The 26,340-nt window shown below is 49.0% G+C and overlaps 1 protein-coding gene across 2 annotated transcripts in view; it reads left to right on the top strand.

The window, feature by feature from the left end:
- The window catches only part of MGLL (monoglyceride lipase), a 114,868-nt gene extending 89,234 nt beyond the window's left edge, over positions 1-25,634 (top strand). For both annotated transcript variants that reach the window (XM_049766544.1, XM_049766545.1), the window contains exons 4-8: positions 3,513-3,649; positions 5,344-5,454; positions 13,109-13,198; positions 23,008-23,223; positions 25,432-25,634. In XM_049766544.1, coding sequence (XP_049622501.1) covers positions 3,513-3,649; positions 5,344-5,454; positions 13,109-13,198; positions 23,008-23,223; positions 25,432-25,572 — 695 coding nt within the window. In that variant the 3' untranslated portion in view covers positions 25,573-25,634. The remainder of the gene's footprint in view (positions 1-3,512; positions 3,650-5,343; positions 5,455-13,108; positions 13,199-23,007; positions 23,224-25,431) is intronic.
- The last annotated feature ends 706 nt before the right edge of the window (positions 25,635-26,340 follow it).

Raw genomic sequence — 26,340 nt, 5'->3', positions numbered from 1 at the left:
CAAAAGCAGTGAATAAATAACAGCAGGCACTTGAGGGAAATGCAACTGCTGGCAGCTGACTTAGGATTTTTTGTTTTGTTTTGTTTTTTGGGCCACACCCAGTGGCTCTCAGGTGTTACTCCTGACTTTGTGCTCAGACTTCACTCCTGGCAAACTCTGGGGACAGACCATATGGGATGCCAGGTATCAAACCCAGCTTCATCCCCATAAGCAGCATGCAAATGCCCTACCACTATGCTATCGCTCTGGCCCCTGACTGGGATAATTTAATTTCACCTAGCTAAACACTAGAAAATATGGTTCTGATGATAACTTTTATACAATATATATTTTGTTATGAGCTAAAAAATATTGGGACCTGAGAGATATAGCACAGCAAGTAAGGTACTTGCCTTGTACTTGTACATGGATAACTTGGGTAATCCCTGAAACCCCAAACTCTGCCAGGAGTGATCCCTGAGCACAGAGCCAGGAATGCCCTCAAATCCAATAAAATAATAAGTTTATGGGGCCGGGCGGTGGCGCTAAAGGTAAGGTGCCTGCCTTGCCTGCACTAGCCTAGGACGGACCGAGGTTCGATCCCCCGGCGTCCCATATGGTCCCCCAAGCCAGGAGCGACTTCTGAGTGCATAGCCAGGAGTAACCCCTGAGCGTCACCGGGTGACCCAAAAACTAAAAAAAAAATAATAATAATAATAATAAGTTTATAATTTTTAAAATTGGATCAGAGTAGGGCCAGAGTGATGGAACAATGGGTAGGACATTTGCCTTCCATGCAGTCAATCTGAGTTTGATCCCAGCATCCCATATAGTCCCCTGAGCACCTCTAGGAATGATCTCTGAGCACAGAGTCAGGAGTAACTCCTGTGTGAGTGGAATATCTGGCAAATTCAGGAAAACCAGGGGAGCAATATGGGATTCTGGGCTGCAGATACAACTCTGGGATAGACTACCACTGGGTGTGGCCCCCCAAAAAACAACAAAAATTTATGCCAAAAAGATAGTACATCAGGTAAGGTAAGCCCTGAAAACTGCTGGATATGGTCCCAAAATTAAACAAACAAAAATTTAAATGGAAAAAATTTCCTCTGAGGGGGACAGACAGGAAGCTCTGAGCAATGATGGGATGGAATTGATGACCGAAACTGTCAGAGGGGTGGTCCTGGTCAGAGGATATATGGGAGATAGCTCAGTGTCGAGCAGGAATTAGGAGTGTCTGGGGGTGTTCTCATGATCTCCACACCTTGCAGAGAAATGCAGGAGGCACATTCCGTGCCTGACATCATGTCTGTGATTTTCAAACTCAAATTAGCCACTTTCAACCCCTCTAAGGAAGCAACAAAGCAGAGTTGTTTCTATAGAGACTGACGTCATTCAGGTATGTGAAGATTCTACGACAAGGACAAGAAACAGGGAAGCACAAATAGGTGACAAAACAATCAGAGGAAGATAATGTGATCTGAGTTTACTACAGCTGCATTGAAAAGACTCCTTACAGTCTCCATTTGTTTTAAGTTGTTGAGTTTTCTGAACACTACTGACAGCTCTCCAGTGTGGGCACTTGGCCTAGACAAAGGCTCACAGGGTGCTCAGAACAGTTAGGAATGTGTCAGGCCTGATCCCTCCTTTTTTAACTTTATTTAAACACTCTGGCTTACTAAAGGGGCCGGAGAGACAGCATGGAGATAGGGCCTTTGCCTTGCATGCAGAGGGACAGTGATTTAAATCCCGGCATCCCATATGGTCCCCTGAGCCTGCCAGGAGTGATTTCTGAACGTAGAGCCAGGAGTGACCCCTGAGTGCTGCTGGGTGTGACCCCCCCAAAAAATGAAACACTATGGCTTACAAAGGTTGTTCATAAACAGTTATTTCAAGTGTTTAATGTTCCAGTACTGATCCATCCATCACTGTGACCTTCCTTCAACCAATCTCTTCAGTTTTCCATCCACCCCCTAAGCCTGTCCCCTTAGTAGGCACAAAATTATTTTACATTGCTTGCTACAACAAAATGACTCATGGAATTATTGAATGGAACTATCAACTTATCATGGAATTATCAAAAATACTTCAGTAAAAGAATAGTTGTAGGCTGGAGAGATAGCACAGTGGTAGGGCATTTGCCTTGTATGCAGTCGATCCCGGATGGAAAGTGGTTCAAATCCCAGTATCCCATATGGTCCCCGTGCCTGCCAGGATAGACTTCTGAGCTCAGAGCTAGGAGTAATCCCTGAGTGTCTCTGAGTGTGGCCCAAAAACCAAAAAAAATAATATTTGTAAAAACGATTAAATCTCACAATAGGGTCCTTGAAATCATTGCCTGAGATTTTATTAAGCTGTTAGTTGCTAGTGGGGCCTTCTGTGTTATTGTTTTTGTCTATTGAGCTTCGTGGTCTTTGATGCTACTTTCCCACCTAATTGGTTGTGTTCCTACTGGGTCCTCCATTTGTTTTGTTTTGTTGTTTTTGTTTTGAGGCCACACTTGGTGGTGCTCAGAGATTACTCCTGGCTTTGTGTTCAGAAATCACTCCTGGCAGTGGTTGAGGAACTACATGGGATGTTGAGGATAGAACCCAACTAAACCACATGCAAAGCAAACACCTATCCTCTGCACTATCACTCCGGCCCCAAGTAGCACGGAATTTGGAAGTGTACTATGGTGACCTATGTGGCTACATGCTCCAGGAATGGATCCTAATCTGTAGAACTGGGAAAATGAGTTTCAATGGCGTGTATCCCCTCTGAGATTAGTTGTGAAGATAGGCTATTACTTACATGGTGGTGCTTGTGGGATATGGAAGTGGCTGCTGAGGCATCCAGAAGTTCAGGAAGGTAGGAGGAGTGGCTGGCTGGCCATTTCCACTCCAAAAAGATCCAAGTTTTTAACCTGAAAACCAGTGGATCTGGAATTTTCATCAGTTTGGCAATTCTGCGGAGATTAGTCATGAAGCAGTGAAATTGGGCCGTGTGCGTTGCCTGGTTTGCATGATGATGGCTGTGGGGTGTGAGTGAAGCTGCTAGAGTTCTGGCAGGTCTGGGACTTGGCCACCCCTCTCCTGGGGGCACCCCAGAGTTTTCAGCCTCTGTAGATCAGTGTACCTGTTAGTTTTAGCAGCTTGACAGCAACCCATGTGAGACTAGTTGTGAAGCTGTGAAGCCGGGCCACTGTTTACATGGCAACGGCTGTGGGATTTGGGGTCCTGATCCCTCTTCCTCCAGTCACTTTCTGGAAGGCAGCTTGCTTAACATCTGTGTGTCTGTACTTGCCTCCTTCATGGCCATGTGCTCAGGCCATGAGGCCTTATTTATTTGTCTAATTCTTCACTTATTTCTTGCTCCCTGCCTTCCTGGCTGTATAGTTCCTTTATTTGCAGTTGACATAATCTGAAACTGAGGGAGAGCAGTATTGGAGGAGTCGGCAGGGGCTGAGGACACACCTGTGGTCCTTCCTGAAGAGTAGCTTGTGACAATGACTCAGTGGCAGCCCCTTGTGACTGGTGCCTTTTCCTTTGCAGTTGGCCATGGACAGAGCGAAGGGGAGAGGATGGTGGTGTCTGACTTCCAAGTCTTTGTCAGAGATGTGCTGCAGCATGTGGATGTCATGCAGAAAGACCACCCAAATTTGCCTATCTTCCTTCTGGGCCATTCCATGGTAAGTTGAGCCTAAGAAATCCACTCCCAACCAAGCCTGCTTTCCCAGTTGCTGAGTACAAGACTGAGAACCCCTCTATACAAGAGTGGTCCTGCTTCCCGTCCCATCTTCTTTGTCTCAGATTTCCAAGTTAGCATTTAGGCAATAGGACAGGTTCTAAGCAACCACCACCACCAGAGGGTGCTTAGCTCAGTATCCCCATCCTTCTCAGGGAGACGCATGAGACTAGGAAGCTGCCCACTGTCCTCCCCCTTACTGTGCCCTCAATGCTTCCACTATGCCACCTTTGAGTGTTGTCCCACCCTTGTATGGCTTTTTTATTTTTGTTTGTTTGTTTTGGGTCCACACCCAGTGGTGCTCAGAGGTTATTCCTGGCTCTACATTCAGAAATTACTCTTGGCAGGCTCCAGAGATCATATATGAATGCTGGGGTTCAAACCCAGATTAGACAAGTACAAGGCAAATGCCCTTTTCACTGTACTATCGCTTGGGCCCCTTTCCCATCCTTGTAGACCCACTTCTCAGACTGAGCACTGGTATAGTGATAAAGGTCTGGAATATATCCCCACCCCCAATTGTACACACCCCTACCAACCACGTGGGAATTAGGGACTCATGGATTCCATGTGGGAAATTTCCCTAAAGGCCCTAAAAAGCGGAAGTGATATTACAGCACGTAGGGTGTTTGCCTGGAATATGGCTGACCTGGGTTTGATCCCTAACGTTCTATATGGTCACCTGAACACCTCCAGGAACTAATTCCTGAGTGCGGAGCAAGGAATAATCCCTGAGCATTACCAGATATGGCTCTCACTCCAAAAAAGGCCCTAAGAGTCCACCAACTGTCATTATTCAATCAGAGGCTTTCTGACTACCTCCCTACTATAGATTAGGAGCAAGTTTTGAGGACTTGGGTTTAAATATCTGGGGGACATTTCTGGTTTCTGGTTTCTTTGCCTCAGCCTGGCTCAGTCCCTGCAGGCTACCTGACCATCATACATTCATACGCTGGGCTACATGTGCTATTGCTTTAGCCTAGGTCTTATGCCACTGTCCCATTAACCTCTACTACCTGTTTTGTTTTTTATTTTGATCCTATATCCATGGGCCCTCAAAGTGAACTGGCGGTGGGGCACTAGCTGGGGGGTGGTGGTGGATGTATGTGAGAAATTGCTCCGGGCAGTCATGGGGGACCATATGGGATGCCAGGATTCGAATCACCATGCACCCTGGATCAGCTGCATGCAAGGCAAACGCCTTACCACTGTGCTATCTCTCTGGCCCCTGTGACAACTTCTTATTGTAATCAGATTACCAAAAAGAATAAAAATGCAAATAGTTCTACATATTAAGCCTGATGCAGCCGGTGACTTAAGGGTGTAACAGATTTTGGCTGGAAATGAAGTAGGAATGTGTTATTGTTTAACTTGCGGCCCACAAGCAGGAACCTTTATTTATATCTCTCTGAAATGTTTGCTCCCGGGGAGGGGGGAAATTGTGTGTAATACAGTAATTGTAGTCCGGGTTTAGTCAACATTCAGTGGTGTCTATTCCAAGGTAGGCTTTACTGAAGTGTCTAGCCAGGACCGTGCTCAGGACTCAGAAGACAAGTAGGGGTGCTGCAGCCTCAAAATTGGGTGCAGGATAAATAAGATCGCCCACCCCAATGCAACTCTCCCCCTCTTGTCCTACAGGGAGGTGCCATCGTCATCCTCGTAGCTGCTGAGAGGCCTGGCCAATTCGCAGGCATGGTTCTTATTTCGCCTTTGATCATTGCCAATCCCGAGTCTGCCACGCCATTCAAGGTAAACTCACTTCTGGTCCTATGCACTTCATTTCCAGCAGGTCATCCACTTTCAGGGTCAGAAGGCCAGAGAGTTCCTCTGGGTCCCTCTGGAGCTTTTGTATTCAGAGCTGGACCATTCTCAAGCATTGTCCTTAGAGTTCTGTTTATTTCTAACGTCAGGTTCCTTTTACTTTTCCTCCAAAAGAAAACGGCTTCCTCTTTGGGTCTGTGTGCACAGACATAGGTTTCGAGGAGAAAAGGCAATCTCTGTTAGGAATTTAGCAAAGCAACATTGAACAAGTCGCACGCAAGGATCGAGTTTCTTCTCGTTGCTGGTTTGCCAACTTTGTCCAAGGATTGTGGTTATTTTATAACTAACAGTGCTGAACACTCTGGTTTGCACTCTGTCCCTGTATCATTTTCCCCGGTACTGCCCTAAAGAAACTTCCCTTTGGCTCATCTGGCCATCATGTGCTACTCACCACGGTACATGTGATCCACTTTTGGTGCGGGGACAAATATTTGAGTAGGCAAAGGAATCTGCCAATGTTACCTACAAGAACTACAACTACCTCGTGTCCTAGAAAGAAGTTGCTACAGGACCTTGGTAAAGTTACTTTGCGGCCAGTGTGATTGTAAATGGTTCCAGCTATTCCTGAGGTGGATGTGTTTAAGAGAAAATGATCCGATGCTCGCATGAAGTCCCAGTCCATGTCCCCGGGGAAATGCATGTTGTCTCCTGACTCTGTACTGGGATGTCTCCTAGCCAGTTCTCCAGTTAGAGGGAGCTGGAAGTTAGAGCAGCCATGATTTTGCCCTCTGCCCTTTGACCTCAGCAGCAAATGAGTCCATTTATATAAGGTCATTGGCTCTGTTGGCCTGATGTGCCTCCCTACAGTGAAGGTCAGTTCAAAAGGTAAAATCTCTTTTATTTTTTTTCTAACTTTATTTAAACACTGTATCTTACACAGTTGTTTCGACACCAATCTTTTCTATCAGTGTAACTTTTCCTCTGCCAATGTCCCCAGTTTTCCACCCTCCCCACCAAAGCCTGGACCCTTGGCAGATACAAACTAATGTATTTTATTTGCTGTTACAATAAAATGGCAAATGGAAATACCAAAAAAAAAAAAATAGTTCCGTACATGAAAACTTGTGAAAATTGTCATATCTCACAACGGGGTTATTAAAGTCACTGTCTGAGGGTTTGCTGAGTTGTTGGTTGCTAGTGGAGCCTTCTATGTTATCGGTTTTGTTTATTGACTTAGTGGACTTCTATGAAACTTTCCTATCTAATTTTCTGTGCTCCTACTGGGTTGTTGTCAGTGTTGTGGAATTTGGAAGTGTCATATGGCTGCGTATGTGGCCATGTGCTCTGGGAACTACAGAACTGGAATGGTTCTTTGGTTGGAGTCTCTCGTTTCTGGAGTAGTTGTGAAGCTGGGCAGTTTATATGCTGGATGTGGTTGTGACTGCAGGGGCTTCAGCAGGGCAGATATTTGGTCCATCCCTCTCTAGAGGAAGTCTCAGAGTTTTTCAACCTGAAGATCAGTGTACTTGGGATTTTTATAAGCTTGGAACCTTTTCGGAGATTGGTAAAATCTCTTTTAAATGTCCTCAGAGAGGTGGTAGAGACAGTACAGTAGACATGGTCGGGGCCGGAGAGATAGCATGAAGGCAGGGCATTTGTCTTCCATGCAAAAGGATAGTAGTTCGAATCCCAGTATCCCATATGGTCCCCTGTGCCTGCCAGGGGCGATTTCTGAGTGCAGAGCCAGGAGTAACCCCTGAGCACTGCCAGGTGTGACTCCCCAAAAAAACCAAAACCAAAAACGAAACAAAAAGCAGTAGATATGGTCCTTACCCTATACACAGCTGACGCAGGTTTATCCCTGACAATCTGATCTCTCAAGCCTCACCAGAAACAATCCCTAAGACAGAGCCAGGAATAAACTCTCAGTTTATTTGTTATTTATTTATTTATTTATTTATTTTTCCCCACTTGTGTGGGGAAAAAAATGTCTTCAAAATCTTCCTCTGGGCTGTGGCCAGCTATTCACTTCTTTTGCTACAAGTGGCAGGAAAGGATGTGCCTAAATGTTGGGCTCTCCCTGAGAGATAGGGAATCTTGCATTTTGAAAAGGGTACCACTAGAGACAAAAAAAAAAAAAAAAAGAAGAAGAAGCTAGAACTCTCTGGGTCTTGGTTTGGGGTGTCACACCAACCAATGATGCTCAGTGCTAGGGCACCATGAATTGTCTGGATCAAACCTGGCCTCTGGCATGCAAAGACTGTTATCCAGCCCTGGTGGCCTATCCCCAGCCCTGCCTGAATATTTACCCAAAAGCCTGACTCAAGACCAAGAACCATGTTCTCTACTCCAAAGCTATAATTTATGGAGCTCTAGGTATTTGTGATTGAGGGACTTCAATACATCTGCCCACCAACTCACTTCCTTCCTGTCTCAGTCCAGTCTGGTCTGTCAGCCCTTCCTCCAAGCAACTCCAGAATGTTCCTGTCCACTTATTTGAACTTTGAGGGTTGTTGATTAATGTGAATTAAAATTGAGAAGATTGCATCAAGGGCATGCAGTGGCCTTATTCTCCCTTCCCAGCTGGCAGTGGAGTCCAGGCAGGAAAGGTTGGCACTACCCTCCGTTTCCACACACACATCCCTGATTTGCTCCTGTGTTTGACTTTTGCTAGTTTGTTTGTGGCCAGAGCTCAAGGATAGGTCACTTTGTTTAGTCATTTCCACACACACTTCCCTGATTTGCTCCTGTGTTTGACTTTTTCTGGTATGTTTGTGGGCCAGAGCTCAAGGATAGGTCACTTTGTCTAGTCATACAAAGTCATGCTGTCAAGAAAACTCTGAGCTCTGTGGGGCCTTCCAGGGCATTCACACATGCAGATTTGGTCCAATTTCAGAGACACTTGCTGAAAAACTCGACATCAGAGTCTTGCCTGGGATCAGGCTTACTCCTAGCCTCAGGCTCTGTGCCTCTACATTCAACATAGATTCCAGAGATTTGGTTCCCCCAAAACCATCCTAGGGGCAACACAGGCTACACCCTAACCTTTAAGTGGCGACAGTTCTGGGAAGGGCCAGGCATTCCCCCCATCCCCTAAATCCTCCCTCCCAAATCACTGCTGTATCTGATTCTCCACTCCCCACTCTGTTCCGTTTTCAACCAGCTAGGCTATATTTAGCCTGGAGAAGAGAAAGGGGGGGGGGCCAAGGTTTCTGGCCCAACACTGTCTGTGCTAAGAATGTGGCTGCAGAATTGAAAGACAGAAAACCACTGTGGTGGGGAGTTGGTTGGCTTGAGATGGAGCTGCTGGGTGGGGACAGAGAGGGTTGAATCTGAAATCCCACCCCCAAAAGCTGGAGTCAGGGCCTGCCAGGAGGGTGATCCTCTATATGACCTCTCAGCCTGCTGTTGCCTGGAGGTTTTCCCCTGAGGTTCAAGATCCAGCCCAGAGCTTCCTGATGCTTCCATTGAATCCTGTCACCCAGGCACCCTGTCCAGGAGGGAGAAGCCAGGAGACACTCTGAACCCTGGGCCTACGCATTGTCTCATTTCCTCTTGGTCCCCACCCTGTACACAGTAGGAAGCAATTCTCCATCTGCATGCAAGGACAGAAGGCCCATTGTCTGGCTCAAGGTCACTTCAAGCCTGACTCAGCTGCCATGGAGGCAGAGTGCTCCCTCTTATCCCAAAATATTGCTCAGAGCAGCTTCTCCTTGTTCTATCTCACTCCTTACCTGACATCTCCCATCTTCTTCCAGTTACTGAGTCCTGAGCGGTCCTCGGGACAGTGTGTGTGTGTGTTTTTTTGTGCATGCATTTGTGTGTCTCATGCACGCATGTACATGCATGTCTGCATGTGGACACAGGCACATGATGCGCCTCTGTGTTAATGCATTGCTTGTGCTCATGTGTGTAGGCACCTAGGTTGATGTACAAGCATCTGTGTGTTGGTGGCTGTGTGTTTGTGTCGGTGTGTGCATGTACACACTTGTTGCTTTGTGTGTATGTGTATGCAGTGGGAAGCATGAAGAACTGCCACTCTTCCAGCTTCAGATACAGTTAGACTCCAGGACTAGGAACTCAGCTGTGTTCCTGACCCGGTTCGTTGAGCTATGTTCCCTCTGACTTGCAGGCCCAGGCTTTGTATGAGCGGATTCATGGAGCATGACAGTTCCCCTCGCATCTTTGGGGAGCTCCTGCTGTGGGTCAGACCCTGGGCATGGCATGTGACAGAGAGCAGCTGTTGAGTCCTTCAGCTCAGTACACTGGAAAAGACACCTGACGCTTTCTGAACTAGGTGTGCCTAGGGGTGCTCTGTCCACTAGGAGACAAACCCTGGGTGCTTGCCCCTGAGCAGCCCCACTCAGGCTCCCCACAAAGGCCTAGCCTTCTTGGCCTCTTTCTCACAGGTCAAACTTTGCTATGGCCACTTTAGAAGAAAGCAATTGTAATTACTTCTCTCATGTGGAGTCTTTGACGGCTGAAGCTTAAAAATGATCTCAGGGAGCCATTAAACCCCTTCTGATCAATAAAGGCATTTGTGCACGTCTCTGCTATTGGAAGTAATGGGGCTGCAGTTAGTTAATCCAAGAGAGCCCCAAGGGCAAGGCAAGGACACATGGCTGCCACGCCTCTGCCTTCCCAGAGGTTGCCGGTGCTGCTGGAACTGGGGTCTTTTGGAAATAACTTGAGGTTCTAGTGGGGACCATGACACTTAGCTCCATACAGCAGAATATGTGCTTTCCCTACAATCTCTGCTCTGCTCCAATGGGGTGGGGGGCTGTAGGCCACTACCAGGATCTGTGGAGCTACTCTCAGTGGGAGAGCGGGTAGAGATAAGCTCTGGGAAAATTAAGTTTCACTGACTTTCCCAGCAAGGTCATCCCATGAAGTGCATTTGAGAAATGGAACCACTAAGGATCAGAACTTCCCAGTTGAGGGGCTCAGAACCAGAGTTTGAACTGGGCCTGCCTGTGCCACTAAAGCTAAGGAAGGGCAGTTGTTTGGGGGAGCCAGTGATTCATATGAGGATCATTTGGGGTGATTCATACGGGGGTCATATTTTCGGGGTCTTTCCTTCATCGGTATCTCCTGCTCACCATATTCTGTGAACCCCAGAGCTCTTCCAAACTAACCTCACATGGGACTTTAAGATCACCCAAAGCTTGTTGAGCCTGGAATGATCTGGGATGGGTTAGGGGGATGCCTAACCGGATCCCCCTTCTCCTAAAGTGGATCTGCGGCTGTCTTCAGATTCTGCAGGATTCCATGCACCATGTGAAAGACTCGCTCGTAGCTGCAGAAAGAACTGTAGTATGTTGGACTCCATCTTATTTGTGGGTGAGCACTTCCCAAATCCCTCACCACTTCTTCCTCTAGCATGTCTGTTTGTCTCCCCTTGGAAACAGGAACGGGGTTCTCAGGGCCGCTGGTGGAACTGCGGGAGAGAATGACAACAATGACAGCAACTGGTTTGGCCCAGCAGGAACTGGGGCCATCTGGACAAAATTGATCTCTCTGGTGTGGCGTCTGCTTGATTCTTCCAGCCCCCCTCAACTTGCTTTCTTACGGCCTATTCTCAAGACCGCCTTTCCCTGCTGCCCTCTTTCACCTCCACAATCAGCCCCTTTCTCTGCTTCTTTTTCTCTCCTTACCTTTTCTACTCCTTTATCCTTTAGCCCAATATTTCCCAGCAAGATCAATACTGCCCCCTGGGGTGCTGGTGCCTCAAGTGCAGTTGGGCACTTTTTTCATGGGTATAGGTGGGTTTAGAAACTTCTGCATTAAAAAAAAGAAAAAAGAAAAGAAAGGGTCCAGAGAGATAGCAGCATGGAGGTAGGGCATTTGCCTTGCATGCAGAAGGAAGGTGATTCGAATCCCGACATCCCATATAGTCCCCTGAGCCTGCCAGGAGTGATTTCTGAGCGAAGAGCCAGGAGGAACCCCTGAGTGCTGCCGGGTATGACCTAAAAACCAAAACCAAAAAAAGAAAGATGAGTGAGTATCCCCTAGGAGCAGCAGGTCAGGGAATTTTCTACATCAGTTCAGTCCACCACCTTTGTCTGGGAAAGAGTTATTATCCCTTCCAACTGAGCCCCGTTAGAAAAAAATAAATAAAACAAAACAGTAAATTGATGAAACAGGTACAGAAAAAGAGCTAAGGGTCAGAGCAGTCACTGAGCTCCTTCTACAAGAAGGTCAGGGGGAGGGCAGAGTAATAAGACAGTGGGAAAGGCACTTGCCTTGCAGGCAGCTGACCAGGTTCAATCCTTGGCATCCCATATGATCACCTGAGCACCTTCAAGAGTGATCCCTTTGCTCAGAGGCCTGAGCATCACGTGGTGCTATCTCTCCCCAAAAAGTAAATAGCACAGTGGTAGGGCATTTGCCTTGCAAATGTCCGTCCAACCCTGGACAGACAGTGGTTTAAATCCTGGCATTTCATATGATCCTTCGACCATGCCAGGAGCGATTTCTGAACACAGAGCCAGGAGGAACCCCTGAATGCCACTGGGTGTGACCCCAAAAAACCAAACAAACATAAAAAGTAAATAATTGCTATGATCCCTGCAGGAAGGTCGGAATCCCTGAGAGAATGTCAGGATAAGTGAAGGGAAAGTCAGGATCAATACAGAAGGTTTGAATCTTTTAGGGTAGGCTAAAAGACTTTAGGAGAGGTGGAATCCCTTTTGGGGAGATTGGGAAACCCTGTATTGAAGGTCAAGTTGCCTGTCATATCCATGGAGGAGGTGGAGATAATGAAGATGGAACCAAAGGCAGAGTAGCCATACCCCCAAGCAGTTGTCACCTCAGTAACCACATGTTGAGCTTCTTTTTTCACCTGTTAAATTGAGATTAATAACTCAGACCCTGATATTTGTATCAAAATGAAAGGGTTGAGTGCTAAGACTACATTGGTACAGCACATGCCAGTCATATGCTGACTGTGGGCCACCTTACCCCCACCAGAAGCCCCAAGGGGACTCACTTCTCAGCAGGGAGTAGAGACTCAGTGAGGTTCTAATTTCAGCATTTCACAGCTCACTTCTGAAATAGCATCTCACCCCAAGTATATATGCACAGGGCCGGTGTGAGAATAGGCAGAAGCCTGAGATCCTGAGACACCAATCAGCAGGAGAGCCAGGGTGGGGTGGGGAAGGCTGGTACCCAAACCAGGAGCAAGGATGCGAACAGGGGAGTACCCAGAATTCCTATGGGCAGTTGAGCAAAGAGAGGGGGACTCTGGCATTCAGAGGCAACATCCAGATACAAAGTTGTTCAGACCTTTACTCTCTTCCTTCTACCCTCCTGCAAACTGATCACTGTTGATTCTCTCCAGGAAAAACCCAGATGAACAAACAATACCTGATTTGTGTTGTGGTGCAGGGTGTGATCAGTGGATTCTTTCTGATCCAAGCAGGCCCCGAAATTCCTCTGCCTCCCTCCAGTGCCTCTGCTCTATTTCTCCAGATATGATCAGGGTTCTCCAGAGAAGCGATTTGTGCACAAACAAGATCTCAGAATGATCGATTGACGGGAGGGTGATCACGCAAAACCCGGAGCACTGAGATAGACCTCAGTTTCTGGGCACCAGCCAGCCCCGGCCCCTGAGCTCACACCCCATGTTTTCCCTGCCCTCTAGGTCCTCGCTGCAAAAGTGCTCAGCTTCGTCTTGCCAAGCCTGTCCTTGGGCCCCATCGACTCCAGCATGCTGACCCGGAACAAAGCAGAGGTAATATATGCTTTGCTCAAGGGTGTGTAGAACCGGAGGGCTGTAGAGGATTGTGCACTGCATTGTTTGCTGGAGCTAAGTAGATGTCCCATCTTTAGGACTTCACTGCAAGCAACCAAAACCCAACACTCTGATTAAAGTCTATGGAAGGCCGTAGGGGTGAATGGGATGCAATATCCCAGACAAGATTAGAACCTGGAGTTTAAAGAACTGTTGTTGTTGGAAGGTGTGTGTGTGTGTGTGTGTGTGTGTGTGTGTGTGTGTGTGTGTGTGTGTGTGTGTGTGTGTGTGTGTGTGTGTCTGTGTCTGTGTCTGTGTGTGTGTGTGTGCTTGTTTGTTTGCTTTTGTTTTTTGATAGTTTGGTTGGTTTTTGTCTTTGAAAACAATTTTCTTTCTTTGTTTTTGTTTATTTTGTTTTTTTCTTGGGGGGGCGCCATATCCGGCAGTGCTCAGGGGTTACTTCTGGCTCTGCACTCAGAAATCACTCCTGGCATGGTTGGGAGACCATTTGGGATGCTGGGAACCTAACCTGGGTCCATACGAGTCGGCCACTTGCAAGGCAAATGCCCTGCCACTGTGTTACCACACCGGCCCTGAAAATGATTTTTTTAAAAGGTCCTTATAGAACAACCAAATTCAGCTGCTAAGGAAACCCTGTTACACTGTGGTTGCTGGCTGGAGCATAGCAGATGGCTCTGGCTCCCCACCCTTCTGTTTGGAGATGGGTACGGTGGGCAGGATCTCATCTTCAGACTCCACAATATTCACATGGTCAGGCAGGGGCTTCTTAGGGCCAATCTAACCACTTGGGTCCTATGGCAGCATGATCTTCATTTTGATGCCCAGCACACCCTGCCTGAGCGGCACATGGCACATGGCAGTGTCAACATAGTAGTTAACGGGGTCCCCACTGTGGATCATCAGGCCATCCACAAGCATCATGGACTTAGCCCTCTGTCCTCAGAGCTTTCCAGGTTTGTTTGCTTTTGGATCACGCCTGGTGATGCTTACGAGTTACCGCTGGCAGTGCACAGGGGACCATGTGAAATGCCGGGGATTGAACCTGGGTTGGCAAGGCAAATGCCTCACCCACTGTGCTCTCTATCACTCTGGTCCCAGATGCTCAAAGATCTTGCTCCTCCACATCTTTCCCCATAACACAGACCCCTCACCATGCCACAAGTAGAGACAGAGACAGAGATGGCTCGTACCATTCCAGCAACCCATGCTCAGGGCTGATTCTTACTTACTGAGTTACTACCCTGGAAATGAGGGTGTCTACCATGCTCTGCAGCACAGAGTAGAGAAGGTTCCTGAGGTGTGAAAGTTGAGTGAAATGGGATGGAAGGATGGACTCAGGCCAGGCATATATCCTGTTTATCCATGCACAGGGAGAGAGTGGGTATGGTTACAGGGGTTCAGGTGAACAGAGGTCCTCAGGATCAGAGGATGAGGGTTCCAGAGATGGGCATGGTACTAGGCAAGGCCAGAAGGGCTCTATTCACAGGACAGCCAAGAATCTGGCCCTTGGGGCCGGAGAGATAGCATGGAGGTAAGGCATTTGTCTTGCATCCAGAAGGTCAGTGGTTCGAATCCTGGCATCCCATATGGCCCCCTGAGCCTGCCAGAAGCAATTTCTGAGCCAGGAGGAACCCCTGAGCGCTGCCAGGTGTGACCCCCCCCCCCAAAAAAAAGAATATGGCCCATCACTTCATATCAGGTGGGTGGAAAGGATGAGAACAGATGTAAGGTCAATAGGTACTTCATGGGCCCGGAGAGATAGCACAGCGGCGTTTGCCTTGCAAGCAGCCGATTCAGGACCAAAGGTGGTTGGTTCGAATCCCAGTGTCCCATATGGTCCCCCTTGCCTGCCAGGAGCTATTTCTGAGCAGACAGCCAGGAGTAACCCTTGAGCACCGCCGGGTGTGGCACAAAAAAAATAGGTACTTCATAAACCCAGCCTCCCGGAAGTCACTACCCCACCCTGGTATCCCTCACTACCCACCTCCAGGAGACAAGAAGTTCTTCTTCAAAACCAAATAAGAAGAAGCTCAAAGCAAGGGGCAAGGTCATGTAGGGAAGCAAGGGGCACCCCCTCTGGGGTCCAATGCCAGGTCCACATGGAAAAAAAAAGTCATGACCTGAGCAGAGGCCAAACCCCATAGAGGTGCTGCTCAGAAAAGCGACTAACCCCATGTAGCAGGGCCAAAGAGATAGCACAGCGGTAGGGCATTTGCCTTACATGCAGATGGATGGTAGTTCGAATCCCGGCATCCCATATGGTCCCCCGAGCCTATAGCAGAGGCAGTTTCTCCTCCTGCCTTTGCTTCATCGGCTTGGTCCTTCATGTATTTCACGAAGAAATAGCTGAGTGGAATCATCCCTTGTCACTTGTTCACTGTTAGGGTTGAAATCCCCTCCCAGGGGCTTCGTGTTTTATGCCTTAGGGCCACAGAACTGGCACAGTTCTGGGTTCAATCTCCAGCCACCACCTAAAACAACCTAAGCAAACAAAACAAAAAAAAAAGTGTCTTTTCAAAAAGCTTAGACCTTTTCTACAAAAATGTATAACTCTAGGACCCAGAAAGACCAAGCTCAAAAATATGCTGCTTGATGTAAGATTTGATTTAAATGAGTTTGACCATTCACCCCATTTCACGGGTAGGAAACTGAGATTCAACTTCAAATCACTTGTCGGAGTCAATCAGAACCAAACTCATTTCATTCGGCAGCCCATGAGCTCCTGGAAACCAGCGTTGCCCCCCATGAAACACTTGACACTGTTTCATAGTGAGGGGACACAATTCCTAGAAACTCAGCTCCATTTACTATTTAAATTTAGCTCCATTTACTCTCCGTGTACATTGCTCCAAGTACCACAGTTCCTGTGCCACGCTCTGTACCATACTCTATGTGCTATGCTCTATATAGCATTTTCCATATGCCCTCCATGCTCTGTATCATTCTCCATGCACCATGCTTTCTGTAGGTTATCTTTGCTGTTAAATCCTTTGTTGGGTATTTGTGAATCCAAGAACAGTCCCCAGAATGAGAAATTACTTCCCATCCCCTTGTCCCCTTTTGGGGGGAGACCTTGGAAATATTTATCCGCAGCAAATAATAATCCACACAGACAAGAAGGATAGGGTGTAAAAGATTGAGCAAAGAGAGCGAGAGAATCCTCCTGCAGCCTGCAGCTTTCGCAAAAAGACCTCTCTCTCCTCTCCATCAAGCTATTTATTGCCAACTCCACAGCGCCCCACCTGGAAGGGCCAGGTGGGGCAATAGTCACAGAACAATCCTAAGGAAATACTTTTATATACAACAATTCCAAGAATAATCTTATGGAAACTTTTTTATATACTACACTTTCTATACCCTGGCCCATGTGCCATGCTCTGGACCATCCTCTGTCTACCAATTCATATGCCCTGCTGTGTGTACCATACTCTATGTGATATGCCCCCTGTGCCACACTCCCTCAGTGGTGGGTCATAGTGGGCAGGTTTCCACCAGCAATCACCTCTCCTGGAGAATAGCTGAGGCTTCAAAGCGCAGCCCCAGTAAAAGGAATTATCTCTTTAGCAGCTGCGGATCAAAAGAGGTGAGAGAAGAGGAGGAGATAGAAAGGGGAGAGGGAAGAGAGCAAAGGCTGAAAAATACAGGGGCAGAGGAAGAGGGGTGGTGAGAGTGTGGAAGGAAATTGGAGAGTGAGAAAAGAGAAGTAAGGAAAGAAGAGGAGAGACCGACCTCCCTCTGAGACTTTCCAGATATCCAGGTGCAAATTCAAGTGTTTATCTTACACATGGGCAAAAGAAAAAAAAAATGAATGAAAAATTATTCCAGATCCACTTTGTACTCCAGAGCAGCACATTTCAGAGCTCTCATTTTTTTTTTTTAAATCATGGGAGATTCCACAGAGAGCCTTCTGGAAAAGGTCTGATGTGCCCCTCAGCTCAGGCCCACCCTGCTCCTTGCATCCTTCCTTGAGGAGTTGGGGCTGCAAATACATTCATCGGTGATCTTGATGTGTGTGTGTGTGTGTGTGTGTGTGTGTGTGTGTGTGTGTGTGTGTGTGTCAGTGCCTATACCTAGCAGTGGTCATGGCTTACTCCTATCTACTCAGAAATCACTCCTACTGGGTTCAGGAGATCATAGTGATGTTGGGGATCAAATCTTGGTTGTATACATGATGATAAGGACATACATCTGCTAACGTGTTTGTGGAGGGTGTCACACACCAGGCTTAGGTGCTCACACCCAGCTGCAGTGACACAGGTGTCTGTATCAGCATACAACTCTTTCTTTTTTATTAGCAGTATATTTGTTTATTAATTGATTGGTTTTGGGGCCACACCGGTGATGCTCAGGGCTTACTCCTGGCTCAGTGCTCAGAAATCACTCCTGGTCAATTCTGGGGACCATATGTGATGCCAGGAGTCAAACTGTCTGGGTCTGTCCTGGGTTGGCCACATGCAAGGCAAATGCCCTACTACTGTGCTATCTCTCCGGCCCAAGAATTTTATTTATTTACATTTTTAGAGAAGCACATCCAACCGTGCTCAGAGTTTCCCCAGATCAAAACTCAAGGCCTTGAGCCACAGCAATAGCACAGTGAGGAAAACATTTTCCTTGCAAGCAGCCCACTCGGGTTCAATCCCGGCATCCTATACGGTCCCCAAGGCTGCCAAGAGTAATTTCTGAGTGCAGAGACAGAAGTATTCCCTGAACGCCCCTGGGTGTGGCAAAACAAAACAAAACAAAACAAAACTCAAGGCTTTGCCCGAGTTAGGCCTGTCCTGGACTAAAGCAACCTAAACAGATGATCTTTAGAAACCTAAAGAGCTGTTGTAGCTGGAAAACCTCAGCAGGTTGCAGTTCTGCCAGCAGACCAGCCTCCAGGCACCATTAAAGAAAGGCAAGCTTCCCCTCCTTGGCAGAATCATTCCTTCGCCTGAGGAATGATTTTTCTCAGAGGCTGCTCTGAGTTTCCCTTTGAACATTCATTCCACTGAGCTTTAAAAATAGATTCTCCGCCAGGGGCAAGTGAATGTGTTCTGAAAGGCAAAAGGCACCTCCTAGTCACCGAGGTGTCTTAAGGCTCAAATAATCTCCCAAGAAACACTGCAGCCACGAAAGAGCCCAGGAGAAGGCACTGCCCTCAAGGGAGTTTCCCAAAGCAGAAGTGGGGGTGCAGGGTCCCCTGCAGGCAGGACATCCACTTTCAGGGCATTATGGAAGTGTATCTGGGGAAGCAAGCAGGGAGAGGAGGATGTTTTGTATAGGGGAATCACCCAGAACTAGGAGTCCAGCACCCTTCACTCACATCAGTTCCCAGCCTCAATTACCTGGCTTGGTTGCTGTGAAGACTTGAGTATCAAGTCAGAAAATGCCTTCACAGCTACCTGTGAAGCTGACACCTTATAGGGCATCAGAAATCTGCTGAGTTTCTCTCCCTCTCCTCCCCAGCCCCAGATCCCTTCTGTCAGGTTTCTGGAACTTCATTTTATTATCAAGTTTTGCATTTGCGGAAGCTTAGACCCAGAAACCCCAAGGATACAGGCAAATAAAAATTGGCTCTCAGGGGCTGGAGCAGTGACACACGTGATAGGGCATTTGCCTTGCAAGTGCTGACCTAGGACTGACCGTGGTTCAATCGCCTTATGGCCCTCCAAGCCAGGAGCGATTTCTGAGTGCATAGCCAGGAGTAACCCCTAAGCATCACTGGGTGTGGCCCAAAAACCAAAAACCAAAAAAAAAAAAAAAAAGAATCGGCACCCAGATACACTTACTGGAGCCAAGAGGAAAAAAGTTGCCAAGGGCCAGAGAGATATTATAGTGGATAAGGTGCTTGCCTTGCACATGGTTTGCACAGGCACCCCATATGGTCCTCTAAGACCCACCAGGAGTCATCCCTGAGCCCAGAGCCAGGAGTAAGCTCTGAGCACTGATGGGTTGACACAATGCCTCCCCCCAAAAAAAAAATTTTTTTTGCCAGCCAGGCATATTCCGTTTGCCTACACATTCCGAGTTCCTGGCCAGAACACCGGAGTGCCGAAACATTAATGATTCTACCCTCAGAAGTGTGGATTTTGGAATGTGGCAAAAACCTGCTCTGAGAAGCCCTCAATGTTCTCCAGTCAAGGAGTTGGGGGAACGGGGGACTCTCTCCCCAAGTGCTCCAACTCCAGAACACTATCACCAACAGAGGAACACATGGCTTCAAGCTCCATCCTCAGGTGGAGGCCAGAAGGAGAGGCACAGCCCTTCCAAGACCATCTCTTACCAAGGCTTGTTTTTTGTGTTTTGGAGGTTTTTTTTGGGGGGGGGCACAACTGACAGCATTCAGGGGTTACTCCTGGCTCTTTGCTCAGAAACCGATCCTGGCAGGCACAGAGGACCATATGGGATGCCGGGAATCAAACCACCATCTGTCCTGGGTTGACTGCATGCAAGGCAAATGCCCTACCAGCGTGCTATGGCTCCAGCCCCTCCTACCAAGGCTTGGTTCTCTGGGTTCACCTCCCTTCCCAAACTAAGTCCCCCATTCCTACCACAGTGCCCTCTGGGCGCATCCTGGCTGGTTCAGATTTGCACTGACAGGACAGATGGCACATTCACAGTCTTGCCTTCCCCTCTCCATCCCCCAGAGCTGCAAGGCAGTGACATGGCCTCCCTCTGCTCTCCTTCATTTTCATACGTGGCGTTATATCTCACCACCACCACCCTGGCTAGCACATGAACCCCATTCTGTTCCCCTGCACGGCTTCCAGCCACACGGCCAGGAGGCCACATTTTCCCAGGCCTTTAGCAGAACCCCACTGGGTCCCAGAAAGCTCAGCCCTGCTGAGGCTTTTGACTAATTGTCACTACAGCTAAAAATAGCGTCCCACTTCCCACTGTACCTCACCCTTGTAGCCCTAACCTCTGTGGAAGCCCCTTAATATTCATTCACTTCCATGTAAGCTGCTGTATGGACTAGCTTGGGGTGCTCTACCATTCCCCTAGCTAGCTTCTATCCTATTGGAGCCAGCTAAAATTTTTAAAGAAACAGCTCAGGTTTCCAATAGGGGTAGCAGGGAATTGATTTTATGTCCTGCACTCCTGTCCTCCTAAATGCCTCTTGCTTCCCCACCCTCCTCCTGCTGCCGGTTCTGGGGAAATCAGCTCTGAATACACCAGAAGTCAGCACCGTTAGTGGCCGCAGAAAAGCCAGGGATTCTCAAAGGACAGTGAGGGAGACTCCCAGCTACCAGACCCCAGAAAAATAAGGTCCTTTGACTGTGGCTGCAACTCCATTATAGCGCCTTCCTTGTGACCAGGAAGCTGTATATTGAATTCTCAACACCAGCCCTGTGGCATATTTATTTCCGGGGCAACACATCACCCCTGCACCCTACCCAACCCAGTGGGTTATCCTCAGCGCAAACACACAGGGTGTGTGCAAATCGCAACCGAAGTGTGCTGCACTGCACCCCAGAACTTGTGGGGCTCCCGGTCTCACTGTAGTACCCAGGATAAAGAGAGGGAAAGGGAGAAGCAAGAGCAGAGGCAGCTTCATGTTTCCCCCAAAATGTCATAGAAATGGAGTTCTACAGTTTCCACAACTCAGCCTCAGAACATTGGATTGAGCTGAGGGCAAAATTTGGGGTATTCTGAGCATCAGGTTCCCTGGGTGAGATGATCTCTTCCTGTTTCTTTTCTCCAGTAATCTTTGATACACAACACAACACAACACAACACACACACACACACACACACACACACACACACACACACACACACACCTTTCCTCTGCTTGCTGATAGTGGAAAAGAAAGCCAAGAAGAAGTTTCTTTTCTCCAGTAACCTTTGATAGACACACACACACACACACACACACACACACACACACACACACACACACACACACACACCTCCTCTGCTTGCTGATAGTGGAAAAGAAAGCCAAGAGAAGGAAATTACTGGGGCCATTAAACTGGGGAAATGTTGGGGGCACGGCGTCTCCACCCCACTGCTGCTCAACAGGGCAAGACTTAGGCTGCTCAGGAAGAAGGTGGGCATGGGGGTACAGTCCTTTTGACCAAAATCCTAGAGCATTGAATAGGGTTCAGAAGAGGCTGTCCAATTGCAGGGGCCTAGACCCCCACAGAAGCCCCATTAATAGGAGAAACTGTAGTGACTCCTCCATGTCACCTTGGGTCCCCATTTCCAGCTGTGAACTCCCACAGCCACAAGTTCCCTGCTCTTTCCTTGCTTCAACTTGTCCTTGAAGGTGGAAGTAGTAAAGGGAAGCTAAGCCTAGATAGAGGTGCTAGTTTTTGGTGGCTTCTCGCTTTCTATTGGCCAGAATTTGATCATGTGACCATACCTTACTGCAAAGGAGGCTGGGAAATGTAGTCCTTATTCTATGGGTAGGCTAGGAAATGGGGAGTCCTCTAAAAAACAAGACTAGTAAGAGCCATTTCTCAAGCATGGTGCTTAGGACTGAGATGAAGGGCAGGCAGTGAGGTTCAGCATTTATGGGGGACATTGGAAATCATGGTGTCCACTGCCCTGTGTGTGAGTCCACAGCATTTGGCAAACTCTCAATGTACCCAAGCTCTTCCCCTGCCAGTTTTTTATTCTCTCAGGCCCCCAAACAGATGACAGCCTGAAAGAATGCAGGTGGGGTGCTGCAGGAGGGAGCGGCTCCTGGAACTTGTGTGCTATTATTCACAAACACTGTACTTACCCTTCTTCAGGGATGGTGGAAAAGCCCTTCCTAGCTTTCTTCTGCAGATTCTACTGGAGGGTGGAAAGAAAAGGGGTGTGAAACCCCCAGAGAATCTAACTAAGCAGACACACAGTGGTCCCTTTCAATCCCTGAGCTCCAAGCCCCTGGCCCTTTACTCCCTCACCCAGTCTGACTCCCACATCAGCGACCCCAACCTCTTCACGATGAAGAAAGTGAATGACGGGTTCAGTGACCTCACCCCTGGTCTCGTGGGCCTGCAAGATACATCCCATATTCTGTGGGAGTACGTACCCCATCTCTGGCAACTCAGCAGTCAGAGGCAGGAGTGAAACTGGAACAGATTCAGATCAAAGAGAATGTTGGCAGGCATCCCATAGAAAAGGGCAGCTTAGACTTTCTGCCATGAGCAAAGAGGATGCAAGCGAGGTCACCTATCGGGATAGCCCCAGCTCTGGGCACATCTCAGGGAGAGCCAGTGCCAACTGTGGGTGGACTCCTGCATCCCACAACCCACAACCCACACCTGCCCCAGAGATGCTTTCCCATGGGGTGGGGGGGGCTGGCTGCACAGTGCCATTGGGGATCCCTACTTTCCAGCATGGTCCTTTTACTCCTACAGCTGTGTGCCCCCCCCCCTACTCCACTCTAGCAGATAGTGCATGCAGCAGGGAGATGAACTAAGTCAGAAAAACCTTCAGGGGCCAGAGCCATTCATTGTACAGTGTGTAGGGCTTTGGCCTTGCATAGAGCCAACTGGATTCGATCCCTGGCATCCCTTATGATCGCTCAACTCCTAATCAGGAGTGATCCCTGAGCACAAAGCCAGGAGTAACCCCTGAGACCTACCCATTTGACCAAACAAAAAACACCTCCATCCACCTGCGATGACCCCAAATCATCTTCAGAACCGATCCTGTGGGAAAGTGAACAATGAGGTACTGAGGTAATGAGTGAAATGGGCCCCCAGAGGAACCTGGGTGCTGCTGGCTCCCCTGACCATGCCCCAGCCCAATCACTTGGATTGATACAACTGGGGCCACCCAAACTCAAAAGCCGCGCTTGCCCTCTGCAGGTGGAAATCTATGACTCAGATCCTCAAGTTTACCATGGCGGAATGAAGGTTAGCTTCGGCCTGCAGCTGCTGAATGCCGTGGCTCGCGTGGAACGTGCCCTCCCCAAGATCATGCTGCCCTTCCTGCTGCTGCAGGGCTCAGATGACAAACTGTGTGACAGCAAAGGGGCCTACATGCTCATGGAGTCGGCCAAGAGCCAGGACAAAACTCTTAAGGTGAGGCACGAGCTCCGGGAAGACCTTGGGCATCTTGTCCTTCCAAGCCACCATGCCAGCCCCTATCTCCCTGGGCCCCTGAACTAGCTCAAAAGAAAGGATAGAACATTCTGGAGAGGGGCTGGAGCAGTGGTGCAAGTAGTAGGGCAGTTGGATCCCCCAGTGTCCCATATGGTCCCACAAGCCAGGGTGATATCTGAGTGCAGAGCCAGGAGTAACCCCTGAGCATCACCAGATGTGGCCCCAAAACCAAAACCAAACAAACCAAAAAGAACTTTCTAGAGAAGACATGGTTGGATCAGAACCCCTGTCTGGGCTTCCAACAGAGCCTTCAAGGTGAAATCTTTGTCCATCTCAGGGTCCCAGGGCCCATTCAATGCCTCCCTGCGGCACCCACATTCAAAACAGACACTCATGCTGAGGCATTGAGCAGGGTTCGATTTGTAAGTCCTGTAGAGGGGACAGTCTTGCAGCTTAGCTCCAAGCATGCCATGTGCCACAATCTGCCAGGGGCTAACTCAGAGAAGGAGTTTCCTGGGTTGAGAGGTTTTGAGGTTGTGGGGGGTATAGACTGGAGCACTGGAGCTGAAGGGTGCCGGCTGCCAGCCTGACCCTCAAAAGTTAGCAGAGGTGACCTCCAGGCATATTTGATAGCCAGTAGATCCTCACTGCCACTCAGCCTGTGCATGTACTTTGGGGGCCCTGGGCCCCCTCTTGCTAGAGAGGATGCCTACAGCTCCCATAGCAGGAGAGGAGGCAGGAGCTCCAACCTCGTCCCACTGCCCATAACCACAACCCTAGTCGGACAAAAAGCCTGCCACAACCCTGATCAGACAAAAAGCCTGCCAGTCCCACATAGCCATGCCTGTGAGCACTGCATGAAGAACAAGTAGAAGAAAAGGGGTGAAAGAAAAGGGGGGAAAGCTATCCTGTTCCTGCAACTGGGAGTCAGGGGAGAGGAGCTAGCTAAGTACAAAGAGACATCCATGTGTCTGGGGATATCCTACCCCAGCAGATGCAGGCCTTTTCAGGGGAGACCAACTTACCCCATTCACTCCACCTGGTCATCCCTGCTTTAGTCTCAAAATTCAGGCATCAAATCCAGGCCAGGTCAAGAGAATCAGAGAGGCCTTGAGTCCCTGCAGAGATGGCGGTGGAAGCAGGAAAATTAGGGACCCCACAGGGAACCAGTTGAGCCCAGTGGGGGCAAGGAAGGAAGCAGCTTTGAGTCTGCCATGATGAGACACTCCGGAGGGGGCTAAATTTCATTCCCTACTGCTCTATGGAGTCCCACTTCCAGACACAGAAGACACGGAGAATGCTGAGGACATAGGGAGTGAGTGATTCAACTATCAAGGCTGAAACCTAAGTTCTGGATGCACATAAAGGAGCTCACACTTGTGAATTCCTCTCCTGGTATCTCCACCCAAGTCCCATTGGCAATTCAGAGATAAGAGTGGTTTGGGGCCTTAGATGGAGATCCATACCACGGCCTGAGCAGCTTCTCCACAGCCCAATGGGGAAAGCATTCCCACAAAGGGTCATGCTTGAGAGGACTCATAGCCAGAGCTTGTCACCTAGGCATGAAACTTACTTTTTTTTTTTTTTTTAATGTTTTTGCTATTTTTTGGGCAGGCCACACCCGGTGACGCTCAGGGGTTACTCCTGGCTATGTGCTCAGAAATTGTTTCTAGCTTGGAGTACCATGTGGGACGCCGGGGGATCGAATCATGGTTTGTCCTAGGTTAGCGTGTGCAAGGCAAATGCCCTACCGCTTGCACCACTGCTCCGGCCCCAAGCAAGCATACACCCCTTGGTTGGAGGTTGAAGGATGAGAGGCTTCTGCCCTCACTCTGGTCCCTGAGGTGCACTGCCTCACTCCTGCTTACAGGGGGCACTATGGCACTTTGAGTGGGCTCAGAGGACAGGAGGGAAAAATACCAGAGGACAGGCAGAGAAGCACTTCTGGACAGTCATCCTGGGCCACGTCGCAGTGATGCTCAGAAGTCACCGGCTAGAGCTGAAAATCCCTAGCTGGCTGTCTTCCAACCAAGGGGGCTGGGACTGGAGGCAAGAAAGGGCAGACAGGCAGGGACATTTGCATTCCACTGTCCTTTGGTCCCGGGAGCCATCCAATAGTGGAAATATATTGGACTGGGGGACCAAGGGTTCCCTCCCCACCTGAGTTCCCCTCTTGCCTCCTTGTAGATCTACGAAGGTGCCTACCACGTCCTCCATAAAGAGCTCCCAGAAGTCACCAACTCCGTCTTCCACGAGATCAACATGTGGATGTCTCAAAGGACAGTGGCAGAAGCAGCGGACAAAAACTGTTCCAAGTCTTCGCTCTGAGCGTGGGCAGGGACTCCCACAGTGCGGGGCAGTGGGGGAGGAGGGGCTGCTTGGGGTGGGGGCTTGCAAAACACAAACAATCAAACAAACAAATCGAATACCCAGGGATGGAGGGATCAGGAATTGGAGGCCTCCTAGTGCAATCGACTAAAAATCAAAAAAACTTGCTGTCGGTCTGCCTAAGGAACAGACACTTTGTGCAAAGCAGAGAGGAGTGACCATTCCCCCAGGGGCCATGAACCGAGCAAAGCCTCTGCTCTGCCTCCCCTCCTGTCCACACCCAATCTCCTCCCTCCTGCCCAGGACTCGAGAGGGCACCTGATGGCAATAACTGGAGCTGCCCTTCTCCCCAGCCCAGCACCTCTCCAGTAGTGCCCCAGGACAGACCCTGGAGGAGGACAGTGCCCCCAAACTTCCAAAGGCCAAGCCACAGGCTGCTCCTGGGGCACCGAGGCTGGACCCCTCCAGCACCAGGCCAGAAGTGCTCCCTCCTGCTGGCCAGGGCCGCCCCCCAGAACTGTACATACCACGGTCCCAGTGGGGCCCGCTGCCTGAGAGCAGAGCAGAGCAAAGAAGAGATTCTAATATATAGAGAAGAGTCTAAAGCAGAGATTATATACTAGCAGGTGTCCTCCAGTTGAAAGCCAGAAGTCTGGGACCCCGCTGGGACGCTGTGCTGATTCCCCTGCGAGCCCCAAGCCGGGAGCCCTGAGCTAGCAGGACAGTTACCTCTGGTGGCAGAAAAAGAGCCCCATTACCCGCAGGCAG

Source organism: Suncus etruscus, chromosome 20, assembly GCF_024139225.1.
Source record: "Suncus etruscus isolate mSunEtr1 chromosome 20, mSunEtr1.pri.cur, whole genome shotgun sequence".
In the NCBI taxonomy this organism is placed as follows: Eukaryota; Metazoa; Chordata; class Mammalia; order Eulipotyphla; family Soricidae; genus Suncus; species Suncus etruscus.
This window is presented reverse-complemented; position numbering and strand designations above follow the sequence as displayed.